The sequence below is a fragment of the Stomoxys calcitrans genome, chromosome 2, assembly GCF_963082655.1.
Source record: "Stomoxys calcitrans chromosome 2, idStoCalc2.1, whole genome shotgun sequence".
NCBI classification, from domain to species: domain Eukaryota; kingdom Metazoa; phylum Arthropoda; class Insecta; order Diptera; family Muscidae; genus Stomoxys; species Stomoxys calcitrans.
In genome coordinates this window covers 220748898-220763077 of record NC_081553.1, presented here as the reverse complement: position 1 = coordinate 220763077, position 14180 = coordinate 220748898, and the positions used below count along the sequence as shown (strand labels likewise).

Sequence of the window (14180 nt, the reverse complement as noted above, 5' to 3'; positions counted from 1 at the left end):
ATTTCTACGTTTTCTTAAAGAGGAACCATTTTGGTAAGGCTAAGCAACCGAACTCTCCCTCGTGGCTTACTGAAACCTGATTTCGTTTGTTTTTCGTATTTCTTTCTGCTTTTTAATTCCATATCACCGACATTGAATGGATATATTTCCGAGATTTAACCAAATCTACCATCTTTTAGGAAATCCAAATTTTTGCCAGTTTCTAATTCCTAAGTTCAGCCAAAAATTCTACACATAGAAATTTTGATTATTATCGAGTTTTTAAAGCAAATTTTTGTTTGATATTTATCGAATTTTCAGAGAAAATTTGATTTTTATGGAATTTTCAAATTGTCATAGAAAATTTGATAATTTTGTATGAACACTTTTTTTGAAGTTTCTTGTAACACGGTGGTGTTGTTGTTGTAGCCACATTTTCATGTGGAGGTTATTTAAAGGTGCCAATAACTAGCCTTGTCATATCAAGCATCATAGGATCTCAGTAATTGTGCAAGAGCCGGTGCCGCCCGGCCTCTCACTGAGACTCTCCGCTCGATATCGCTGATTGTCCGCGTCTGCCGTTGCAGCTATCCCTTATAAAATTTAAACTCCTCAAAACTCCCTACGAACAACTTTTACAAGTTTTGCTATTTTTAAGTGTTTTCTCTTAAATTCACTCAAATTTAAAATTCGATCCATAAATCATAATACCTATATTAAATACAATTAAGAAGCAAACATACTGACTAAAAAAACTATTTAAACGCTAGCAGGAGGAAACCTGCTGCTGGCTAAAATCCCGTAATGAACTGGCCCATTTGTACTCATTACACACAGCTTTGAAAAGTAAAACTTTTGTACTTGCCACATTCAACGATAAATGGGAAAGAAACATTATACTCGCACTACTGACAACAAAAACAACAACAACAAAACACCCCCTTCCAACCAACCAACAATGAGGTCAGTCGCATAAGAGTGGCAGCATAATTTTTAATACACTGTGCAGCAGTGAAGGCATGAATGAAGCGCAACGACCGAGCGAACAAACAAACAAAAAAAATGAATGATGGAATTTATGTATGACCACATAGATGAGAGTGTGGGAGAGGGAGAGCCAGAGTAAGTAAAAAAAGGCTGCCGCCAACGTCATTGTTGGCAAGAACGTTATCAACCGCATTTTCTAGAGCACTAGAGCGGCAAGGCAAAAAAAAACAACAACACAATCTTTCAAAAGTACTCTACGGCTCTTCTTAATACTGTGCTCAACCCAAAAACCCCATAATCGAAGAAGAAGAAGAGTAACAAAAAATGCACAACTACAACCAACATGGTGTTGTGCGCGGGTGGGTGTTAAGACGACAACGACATTGTGACCAATTTTTTGCAGGCTCAACGACAGTGACAGCGACAGCGACATAATCACCAACAGAAACAGCATCGTCATCATCACATCATTATCCTTGCCTGTGGCGGCATCACCTAAACCAATAAAATACAAAATAAAGGCAGATTCAATGGCCAAAAAAGGAACGAGGACAAAGTTTTGTGGCATTAACTGTAAACATTTCTCGGTTAAAGAGAATTTAGAATTTTTGTGGAGTTTTAATTTTGTAAAGTATTTGCTTGAAATCCTCTTCAGGTGGATACCATGGGCAAATTGGGGTTACATGGGATGTAAAGAATAAAAAGATGACAGATAAAAGTTAATGAATTATGAAAAAGAAGGCAAAAGTAGTAGAAACCTCAACCTAAAAATATTTATTTGATATACATGGAGAAACGGGAATGGCAAATTTTCTGTGAAGGCTCGATTACATGACAATTTTCAATAAAATAAAATAAAAATTATGAAAATTCTAATAACATTTTCAAGAAAATTCGACAAAAATCTAAATTTTTATGAAAATTCGATAAAGAATTATTTTTTTGAAGAAAATTCCGATAAAAATCAAAATTTCTATGAAAATTGGATAACAATAAAATTGTCCATGAAAATTCAATATAAATCATATTTGTTAGGAAAATTCCATAAAAATTAAACTTTTACGATATTTTATAGAAAAATCGATAAAAATTAAACTTGAAATTAAAACTCGATGAAAATTAAATTTTTTATGAACATTCGATAAACATCGTATTTCATAAAAATGAATTTTTTACGATATTTTATAGAAAATTTATTAAAACTTGATGAAAATCAAATATTTTATTAGAATTCAATAAAATTCAAATTTGCTATGAAAATTCGATAAAAAAACCATTTTTGCTTTGAAAATTCTATAAAAATCAAATTTTAACGATATTTTAGAGAAATCGATAAAAAAAAAAAACAAATTTTCTATAAACATTCGATACAAATCAAAATTTCTTTGAACATTCGATAAAAATCAGAATTTCTAACCAAATTTTCTATAAAAATTCTGTAAAGATCAATATTTCTATAAAAACTTAATAAAAATCTCATTTTCTATGAAACTTCGATGAAAAACAAATTGTCCACGAAAATTCGATTAAAACCAATCAATGAGGTCCCTCATCATTGAGCTTAAAATTGAATCGGACAGCACTCATTGATTTGTGAGAAGTTTCCCCCAGTTCCTTAATGGGAAAATTTGCAATTTGCATACGATACAAGATTAACATGAAATTTTCAGTGAAAATTGGTTTAAAATCAAATGAGCCATGAAAATTCGATTAAAATAAAATTTTCTATGAAAATTTGAAAAAAATTAAAATTTTAATACAAATAGAATTTTCTACAAAAGTCTTTAGATCTAAGTTCCGTAAATAAAAAATTCCTTTTTATTTCATTTGTTGAGACAAATTTAATAAAATCAATTTATCAAAAAATTCGTTTAGAGTTTTATTCTCTATTAATCTATAAAATTTCGATAAAAATCTAATTTTCTGAAAAAATTCAATAGAAATATTATTTTCTTCAAAAATTCGATTACAATTAAATTTTCTATGAAAATTCGATTCGATTAAAAATCGATTAAAATAATAAACGATAAAAAAACATTTTGTATGAAATATCGATACGAATTTAGATTTTTTATAAAAATTCGATAAAAGAGAAATTCTTTAAAAAATAATCGATACAAATCAAATTTTCTATGAAAATTCCACAAACATTAATTTCTTATGAAAGTTGGATAAAATTAAAATTTTATTGCTAGAGATCAATAAAAAATCAAATTTTCTTAAAAACTTGATAAATACCAAATTTTCTTTTAAAATTCGATAAACACCAAATTTTCTTAAAAAATTCGATAGAAATAAATTTTTTTAATCGATTTTTTCTAAATTCGATAAATACCAAAGTTTTTTTAAAAATCCATAAGAAAATCAATTCGTCCTTAAAACTTCGTTTAAAAGCAAATTTTCTATAAAAATTCCATAAAAAATCAATTTTTTAAAATTCGATAAATACCAAATTTTCTTTAAAAATCCGATAGCAAACCAATTCTTCCTTAAAACTTCGTTAAAATACAATTTTCTACAAAAATTTGATAAAAATCATATTTGCTATGACAATTCGATTAAAATCGAATTAATGTATCTATAAATAAAAGCCAAATTTTAATTTTCATTGGAAATTCCACAAAAATTGATTTTTTTATGAAATTTTGATAAAATTTAAATTTTATTAAAGTTCGATAAAAATCGTTTTCTTTTTTAATTCGATAAATACGAAATTTTTTAAAAAATTCGATGGAAAACAAATTCTCTATAAAACTTCGTTAAAAATAAAATTTTCAACAAAAATTCGATAAAATCATATTTTCTATGAAAATTCGATTAAAGTCGAATTTATTTGTTTATGAGTAATAGACAAAAAGCTTAATTTTCCATTAAAATTCCACAAAAATTGATATTTTACGAATATTTGATTAAACTAAAGTCATATTGTTAAATTTCGATAAAAAAAATCGATTTTTATACCCTCCACCATAAGATGGGGGGTATACTAATTTCGTCATTCTGTTTGTAACTACTCGAAATATTCGTCTGAGACCCCATAAAGTATATATATTCTTGATCGTCGTGACATTTTATGTCGATCTAGCCATGTCCGTCCGTCTGTCCGTCCGTAAGTCCGTCTGTCTGTCGAAAGCACGCTAACTTCCGAAGGAGTAAAGCTAGCCGCTTGAAATTTTGCACAAATACTTCTTATTAGTGTAGGTCGGTTGGTATTGTAAATGGGCCATATCGGTCCATGTTTTGATATAGCTGTCATATAAACCGATCTTGGGTCTTGACGTCTTGAGCCTCTAGAGGGCGCAATTCTTATCCGATTTGAATGAATTTTGGCACGACGTGTTTTGTTATAATATCCAACAACTGTGCCAAGTATGGTTCAAATCGGTTCATAACCTGATATAGCTGCCATATAAACCGATTTTGGGTCTTGACTTCTTGAGCCTCTGGAGGGCGCAATTCTTATCCGATTTGAATGAATTTTGGCCCGACGTGTTTTGTTATGATATCCAACAACTGCGCCAAGTATGGTTCAAATCGGTCCATAACCTTATATAGCTGACATATAAACTGATCTTGGGTCTTGACTTCTTGAGCCTCTAGAGTGCGCAATTCTTAAACGATTTGAATGAAATTTCGCACGACGTATTTTGCCATGATATCCAACATCTGTGCCAAGAATGGTTTAAATCGGTTCATAACCTGATATAGCTGTCATATAAACCGATCTGGGATCTTGACCTATAGAGGTCGCAATTATTATACGATTTGCCTGAAATATTGTACGACGGATTCTCTCATGACCGTCAACATACGTGTTTATTATGGTCTGAATCGGTCTATAGCCCGATACAGCTCCCATATAAATCGATCTCTCTATTTTACTTCTTGAGCCCCCAAAGGGCGCAATTCTTATTCGAATTGACTGACATTTTACACAGGTCTCCAACATATAATTTAATTGTGGTCCAAACCGGACCATTTCTTGATATCGCTCTAATAGCAAAGCAAATCTTTTCTTATATCCTTTTTTGCCTAAGAAGAGATGCCGTGAAAAGAACTCGACAAATGCGATCCATGGTGGAGGGTATATAAGATTCGGCCCGGCCGAACTTAGCACGCTTTTACTTGTTTTTAGTTCGATAAATACCAAATTTTCTTTAAAATCCGATAGAAAACAATTCGTCCTTAAAACTTCGTTTAAAATCAAAATTTCTACAAAAAAATTTTATGAAAATTTGATCAAATTAAAATTTTATTGTTAAAGTTCGATAAATAAGAAATTTTTTTAATTCGATAAATACGAAATTTTTTTTAATTCGATAAATACGAATTTTTTTTAATTCGATAAATACGAAATTTTTTTAAAAAATTCAATGGAAAAAAATTCTCCATAAAACTTACAATTTTTTACCAAAATTCAATAAAATCATATTTTCTATGAAAATTCGATAAATCATATTTTCTATGAAAATTCGATAAATCATATTTTCTATGAAAATTCGATAAATCACATTTTCTATGAAAATTCGATAAAATCATATTTTCTATGAAAATTAAAAAGAAATCATATTTTCTATGAAAATTAAAAAAAAATAATATTTTCTATGAAAATTTTAAAAATTTTTAAACTATATAAAAAATTCGATTAAAATCGAATTTATATTGAAATTCAATTTAATCAGCTGAAAACATTTTTTTAAACGACTAAAATATTTTTATTTTAATTTTTCTTATTTTGTTACTTTTCGCTCATGTTAACCTTTGCAGTATTTTTATCCTTCCAAGAATTTCCTTTATTAACTGAGCTATTTGACACACATATTTTTATTCATAACGAAATTCCAAGCTATTTGAATTTCCTTTTAAAGTATTATAGTCTTGCTGCTCTGACTTTGTGACACTTTGAGGCGAAACTTTATGCTTATATGAATTTATTGAACCAACATACCACCATTGGCTGTCTGCAAAAGTCCTGACAAGTTAGGTCAGGTTCATATTTGCATACAGTTGGGCAAACATTGAATTCATGAAAAATTCATATGAAGCAAGCGAAAACTTTGTAGCATAAGGAACAAACAACAATGTCTTGCTTTTGCTATTCGATAGAAATGTAGCCAGGGGAGCAGTACAGGATATGGAGCCATTCAGTTGTTTTATCATATTTCTTGACTTGTTTCCCTTTCTTTGTTGTTTTTGGTAGCATTTTCCGCCGGTTTTTTTTTTGCTTCAAAAGTTACTAGGAAAAAAACTTTTGCGTAAGTTCTCTTGTTTTGTAACTTTTTATGTTTTTAGATGCCGAAAACAAGTAAATGATGAACAAGAAGATGAAGGGTTCTTTGCTACATTTTGTTATTTGGCAAACAAACAATAAATTATACCCCTAGGATATGTGAAGGATAAAATACGCATTCGTCTCTTGAAAGGCAATCTTTAATTAAATTGCCCAACAATTGTTGAAAGGCCAATGCAAGCCACTAAGCCCCCACACTCCTCTAGGCTGACTCTTTCGTGGCGGTTGCTGGCTCAATTCCCTCTTTTTCCTAAGGCATGTGTCAAAATCAAGTCAAGCAAATCTGAGCAGCATAAAATGCCCGCTCATAAACTGGAAATGGAAATTGAAACTTTGGGGAAATAAAGAACATTTTCTTAGTGTGTGTGTGTGTGTGTGGGCCACATGTTTTCAGCAATAAGGCCACTGAGGCAGGAAAACAAAACATCTAAAAGTTCTTGGGTAAGTACCGCTGGAATTTATTCCAAGTTAGACAAAGTGTTAATAGCATCAACAATCCTTGATTGGGATATATGGTTAAGCAAAATTTTATTTTATTTTCCATGTTGGCCTCTAACTGCAAATGACAATGCCAATGGCTATGACGGTAATGGATTTGGTCTTTTGGAAACATTTTTTTAAGGGAAATAATGTAACATTTTTTCCGGCATCTGTATAGAATTAGGATTACTGCTTAATAATCAACATGTATGTACTATTGTACATGTTACTGTTATACATTCAAATGCTTGGCCATGGATGCGTATGAACAACATTTTTAAATAATAATGCCCATACGCCTAGTGGAACATTGAAGCTATTCGCTAGGTTAGGTTGGTTTAACTTTTGTACATGTACATCGTAGAATGAAGAGGTTCACAAAAAGGGGTTTGGTGAAGAAACACTATGTTTAAAAAAGTTATTGAAAATAAAATATTTTATTAAATTAAATTAAATATAAATTAATAATAAATGCGCTTGCTGTGACTCCAGAAATTAAAATCGGGCGATATATATATATATGAGAGCTATATCTAAAACTGAACCGATTTCCATGAAATTCACCAGTAATGTCGAGAGTCAAAAGAAACTCCTTAATGCCAAATTTTGAAAGAATCGGTTAACAAAAGACCATTATATTGCAATATTACTGCAAATCGGACGAACATATATATGGGAGCTATATTTAAATCTGAACTGATTTCGAGCAAACTTCTCACATACTGTGACAGTCGTCGAGCAAAGCGTTGTACGAAGTTTAAGGAAGATTGGTCAATAAATGCGCTTGCAGTGGCTCTAGGATTGAAAATCGGGCGATATATGCATATGAGAGCTATATCGAAATCTGAACCGATTTCCATGAAATTCACCAGTAATGTCGAGAGTCATAAAAAAATCCTTCCTGTCAAATTTCGAGAGAATCGGTTAACAAATGACCATTTTATTGCATTATTACCGCAAATCGGACGAACACATATATGGAAGCTAGATCCAAATCTGAACCGATTTTTTCCAATTTCAATAGGCTTCGTCTCTAGGTCGAAAAACATGCCTGTACCAAATTTTAAGACGATCGGATGAAAACTGCGACCTGTACTTTGTGCACAAATAAACATGGACAGACGGACAGACAGACAGACAAACAAACAGACAGGCAGACATAGCTAAATCGAATCAGAAAGTGATTCAACTTATCAATGGGTATACTTATCAATGGGTCTATCTCACTTCCTTCTGGGTGTTGCAAACAATTAATCGATTTTAATCAAAAATTTGATTCCAATCGAATTCCTCTGGAAAATTAGATTGTAAAAGATTTTTTTTATAGAAAACTTGATTGTAATCGAATTAACATAATTTTCATAGAAAAAATTGATTATGATTATTACTTTCCAAATTTAGTTATTAGCCAACCTTCATAAAAAAAATTGATTGTAATCGAATTTTCATAAAAAACAAATCTAATTTTAATCGAATTTTCATAAAAAGTTGATTTTAATTGAATTTTCATAAAAATTGTAATGGAATCGAATTTTTATAGAATATGTGATTGTAAGATTGAGTTTTCAATTTTATTTAATTTCCATTGATTTGTTATCGATAATTTTATTGTTATCGATAATTTTATTGTTATCAATCATTTTTATTGTTATCGATAATTTTAATGTTATCGAAATTTTAAAAATGAATGACTATTATTTCAAAGTTCATAAAAATCTTCTAAGATTTTTCTCGGAGATAACATTTTCCAAATTTCTTTAGAAATACATTTTGTCTAAATTATCTATTGGAGAAAAATTTCTAAAAATAAAAAAAATATTAAAAAAGTAACATTAGATTGATTTGGAAGCACACTTCAACAAAGGTGAGTTCACTCAGAGGCTTATCTCCAAGATTTTTCTTGGAGATAACATTTTCCAAATTTCTTTAGAAATACATTTTGTCTAATTTATATATTGGAGAAAATTTTCTAAAAAAAAATATTAAAAAAGTAAGATTAGATTGAGTTGGAAGCACACTTCAACCAAGGTGAGTTCACTCAGAGGCCAGTCTGACCCATTGTGATCCACAAGTGAGAAAAATAAGATAGGGGAAAAGAAATAAACCATTAATTACAATTATTTGACAAAATTTTCTCAAGACATAAAATTTTGAATAATTTCTATAGAAAGAAAAATTTGACTAAATTTTACATATAAATAAAATTTTAAGGAATTGTTCTATACCACCCAAACTTTTGACATTTCTTTAGAGAAATAATGTTTGCAAAAGCAAATCTGCCCGTGAACATTCCATTAAGGAACAGGGGCAAACTTCTCTCAAAAATGTTAAGTGCAAATTAAATTTTAACAATATTTTTACAGACATAAAAATTAGAAAAAAATTTTATAAAATTAAATTTTGAAAAAAAAAAATTATAACATTAAATATTCTCAAAATTTCTACAGAACTAAAATTTTGTCTATTTCTATGGAAATAAAACGTGGAATTTTTTCTATAAAAATAAGATTTTGTCCAAATTTAGATAGATAGAAATTAAATTTTGAGAAATTTTTTTATATCAACCCAAAGTTTTTACAAATTTTCTATAGGCAAATTTTAGGAATTTTTTTTAAAGTTTTAAAAAAACTTTCTCAAGAAATAAGAATAACAAAACTTTCCATAGGAATACAAATTTGACAGCACTTTCTAAAGAAAAATAATTTTGACAAAATTTTCAATAAAAAAAAAATAGAAAAAATGTTCCATAGCAATGAAGTGTTGAAAAAAAAATAATCTTTTGAAATTAATTGGTTTACAAAAAATAGAAAAGAAATATTTAATTTCTTATTATTCTTCAGAAATAATGATAAAATCATAAAAAATAACTCTTAGTTGATTTTTTTAATTAATCCAAAATTTTGTTGAACTTTTGAAGATTTGTCAAAGGTTGCGTATGAGTAGCAATAATGAAATAATAATGCTTATACGCACAGTGGAACATTATTATTCAACTATTGTTACTCATACGCAACCTTTGACAAAAGTTCAACAAAATTTTGGATTAATAAAAAAATCAACTTCAGAGTTATTTTTTTATAAATTTTCTATTGAAATAAAATTTTTACAACATTTTCTTTTGAAATAAAATTTTGAAAATATTAAAAAAATTAAAAGTTTTTCTTAGAAATAAAATTTGGACAATATTAAAAATATTAAAAGTTTTGTTTAGAAATAAAAATAAAATAATATTCTCTTTTAAAATAAAATAAAAAAAAAAAACAGAAATAAAATTTTTAAATAAAATGTTTAAAAATTGCATGTTAGCAAAATTTACTTCTAGAATAAAACTGGATAGTGAAACTGGAAACTGATTTTTTTTTAACATTTGAAGATTTATCCAAGGTTACGTATGTACAACAATAATTAAATGATAATGCTCATACGCACAATGGGACATACAAATTACACCCAAAATAACTTTTTGTGAATGAATTAACCGAATATTATTTCGAATTTGCAAACAATTTAAATAAAAGATTGTAGTCGAATTTTGAGAATTTTGACGTTGTCCCATTTGTGTAAAAATGTTTTATTATTAAAATTTTCAAAAAAAAATGATTTTCATAAACTATAGAAAAATTATCATTATTATTTGTTATTTGCCTTTTTACGACTCATTTATCTCCTAAAATATATTTTTCTTCCATTTTATAAAAAAAAATCTTTGAATTAGTTTTAAATTCAACATTTAAAAAATTCAAAATTTGCTACAGTTTTTAAGAATTCTGCTCCCTAAATGTATTTCTATGTAAACTTCCCAGAATCCATAATTAGCATTTCCCTGAATTCACACTTAATTAAGAAAAGTACTTTACGACTGAAAGACCCCTTTGGAATAATAAGATATAAATTTTATCTGCACTCAACCTTAGCTGGCGTCAAAAGTTGGTGATGAGGGTAAATATGAAAAACTTTGAACAAAGGCTATAAATAGACGGGTTTCCAAGCATCACACACTATTGAATAAATGAAAAATTGGCTTGACAGGTACATAATGGGAAAAATGGAACATTTCAATGGCACTTAACAGCGTAAACAATTTAAATTTTTAAGCAATAATGAAAAGTTAAAATATAACAAGCTTTTGGATATTCACATATTTTTATTGCCAATACTTTGTTTGAAAATAAAAACCCCCCCAAAAAAAGGTCAACATTTATGAATGTTGGTATATTCCAAGTCCCTAGACCTTTGTTAGAGCAGCTTTGATTAACTGTACTTTCAATATGATGATGATGGTGGTGGTGGTGATGGTGATGTGCAAAAGGGCATTACAAATATTTTGAAATGCCTAGAATATCTTTGTGTATCTCCTACTTCTGCTTAGGCAAAACAAAACACCCGCACTGTTACTCACATGAACAAATGCACACACTAGCACACCCACTCTTCAAAACGAGAGTGCCAATAATGATGATGCCTTTATAGTTTAATGGCCTCTGTGTGTGTCGTCTGTCTTATGGTCCGAGCGAGCCTTTTTGCCCATATAGAGAAAAGAACAGCAGCAAATTGCGCCTTAAAATACTGAACTTACATTTGTCTTATCATGGGCATTGGGACTGGATGCAGTCACCGGAGTCTGGTTGGGAGTTGGGGATTTACTTCCTTGTTCTTGATTCTCCATAACGGTTAATTCGAATTCGAATCCAATTAAATTTTCAAACTTTTTTTTTTTTAAACAAAACTCTCAATTTTGTTGAAAGTCAAACTTCTTTAGTTCTATCCGTATATTCACACAAGAAACACTACTTGATGTTGCTGCTGTTGGAAATAGTAATTCGATGGTGTTGATAATACTATGAACGACGACGTCTAACGAGTAACTGACACCGTTTGTCGAATGGTTATGTTTTTCCCTTGCATAGAATAGGACCCCAAAAAGTATGGAGAAGCATCGCAGTAGCAAAATGCGAAAAACTGTGCCACAAAACAAAAACAAACATTCACTTCAAAACACAAACACACACGCTCACTCACTTGCCTAGAAATGGCCATTCGGCACTTATACCCATACCTCAGTGTTAAGGTAGCAGCGACAGAGGCTGTCACAGCAATAGCAACAACAGCAGCAGCAGCACAGCATGAGAAGAATCAAAACGAATTCTACCGCACTCCATTGGGTTAACATGAAAACATTAACTTTTGCCTTCTATGTTTTGTTTCCGCTTTTCGCATTTGCAAAATAAAAACAACAACACAGAGAGTGAGTTAGAGAGAGAGAGAGAGAAAGAGAGAGGAGCAATGAGAGCTTTGGCTTCGCTTTGCCAAAGCCAAAGTTTAGGAGAGAAGAGCTTTAGCAAATGTTGTTGCGCTTACAGTTAACAGTAAAGGGTTGCCAAACAGACAAAAAAATATATATATAAAAAAGGGAAAAATAAAATAAAAAATATATTTAACCTTTAAATCAAATTCTTACAACATTTGATTCTAATCGATTTTTCATAAAAAATTTTATGTAAATCGAATTTTTTATAAAAAAATTTAGACTCATTGTGAATATTTTCACAAAAAAATAGATTTTTATTTAATTTTTATGAAAAATATGAGTCTTCGAATTTCCATAGAAAATTTGATTCCAATGGAATTTTTTATTAATAATTTTGTTGTTATCGAATTTTCAAAAAAGGGGGACTAATAATATTTTATTTCATACACCATCCATTTTAGAGTATATTTAATAAAACCTCGATTGAAATCGAATTTTAATATAAAATTTGGTTGTAATTGGATTTTTATAGAAATTTGATTGCAATCGATTATTTATAAACAATTTTATTTCACCGAATTTTAATTTAATTTCCGACACGGGATAGCTATGTGCACCACACAGGCTAGAACAATGAGGTTCGGTCTGTGTGGTGTTCACTGTTGTCACGAGAAGCTTAGCAGCGAGTCCACAGGTTGCGGATAGTGGAATGCTTCATATGGAGTAGCTGCAATGGCAGTCGGGAACAATCAGCGGTATCGAGCGGAGAGTCTCAGTGAAAGCCCGGGCGGCACCGGCTCTTCCACAAATACTGAGTGCCTATGATGCTCGATATGACAAGGCGAGTTATTTGCGACTTTAAATAACCAATGGCCAACCTGTTCCCGCAGCGATTGGTCCTTTGGACCGGAACAAGCTTGCTCACCTACAGGATCTTGACAAGGATCGCCATCACCACATGAAAATGTGGCTACGACAACAACCAAACTTTAATTAAAAATTTCATTACAATAGAAATTTTTTATTAAAATTTTCATAAAACAAAAAATGATTATAATAGATTGTTATAGAAAAATTTATTCTTATCGCATGTTCAGAAATTTCATAATGCAATTTGATTTTAAAAGAATTTTCATAGAAAATTTCATTGCATCTCCTTTTTATAGAAATGTTTATTGTCATCGAATTTAGATAAAAGATTTGATTGCAATCGTATTGTGATTATTATCGAATTTTCATAGAAAGTTTGATGCTAATCAGATTTTTTTATAAAAGTTTTACTGCATTCGAACTTTTAGGAAAATTTTACTGTAATCGAATTTTTATAAACATTTTACTGTAATCGAAATTTTACAAAAATTTTACAGAAATGGAATTTTTATAAAATTTTTAATGCAAACAAAATTTTGATAAAAAATTTAATAGCAATCCAATTTTCAAAGAAAATTTAGTTGCTATCGAAATTTTATAGAAAATTTAATAGTAATCGAATTTTCGTAGAAAATTCAATGAAAAATTAATTTTCATCGAAAATGGATTGTCGAACATTATTCAAAAATTGGTTTTAATCTATACCTATTACTACAAAAAATTTTATTGTTATTGAAATTCCATAAAAAATGATTGTTATCGAAATTTCATAAAATATAATTGTTATCAAAATTTCATAAAATATGATTGTTATTAAAATGTCATAAAATATGATTGTTAACGAAATTCCATAAAATATAATTATTATCGAAATTTAATAAAATATGATTGTTATCGAAATTTCATAAAATATTATCAAATTTCGAAAAAAATATATAAATATTGTTACCGAATTTTATAAATATTATTCTTATCGAATCTTCATAAAAATTTAATTGTTGTCGAATTTTCATAAAAATTGGATTGTTATCGAATTTTCATAAAAATTGGATTGTTATTGAATTTTCATACAAATTGGATTGTTATCGAATTTTCATAAAAATTGGATTGTTATCGAATTGTTAGAGAATTTTGTTTAATCGAATTTTCATGCAAAATTTGACCGCAATCGAATTTTCATTAAAAAGTTTATGATAACCGAATTAGCATAGCAGATTTTGCTATAATCGAATCTGTATGAATCTGTAATAGAATTTTTATAAAAAATTTAGGCAAACAAATAAAGGGTGATTTTTTTGAGGTTAGGATTTTCATGCATTAGTATTT

At 29.2% G+C, this 14180-nt stretch overlaps 1 protein-coding gene across 1 annotated transcript in view; it reads right to left on the bottom strand.

Annotated features, from left to right (window-relative positions):
- Positions 1 to 11703, bottom strand: part of LOC106089212 (exocyst complex component 4) — a 69563-nt gene extending 57860 nt beyond the window's left edge. The window contains exon 1 of the mRNA XM_059361774.1: positions 11313 to 11703. Within this exon, the coding sequence (XP_059217757.1) occupies positions 11313 to 11402 (90 nt within the window). The 5' untranslated portion in view covers positions 11403 to 11703. The remainder of the gene's footprint in view (positions 1 to 11312) is intronic.
- Positions 11704 to 14180: the final 2477 nt, after the last annotated feature.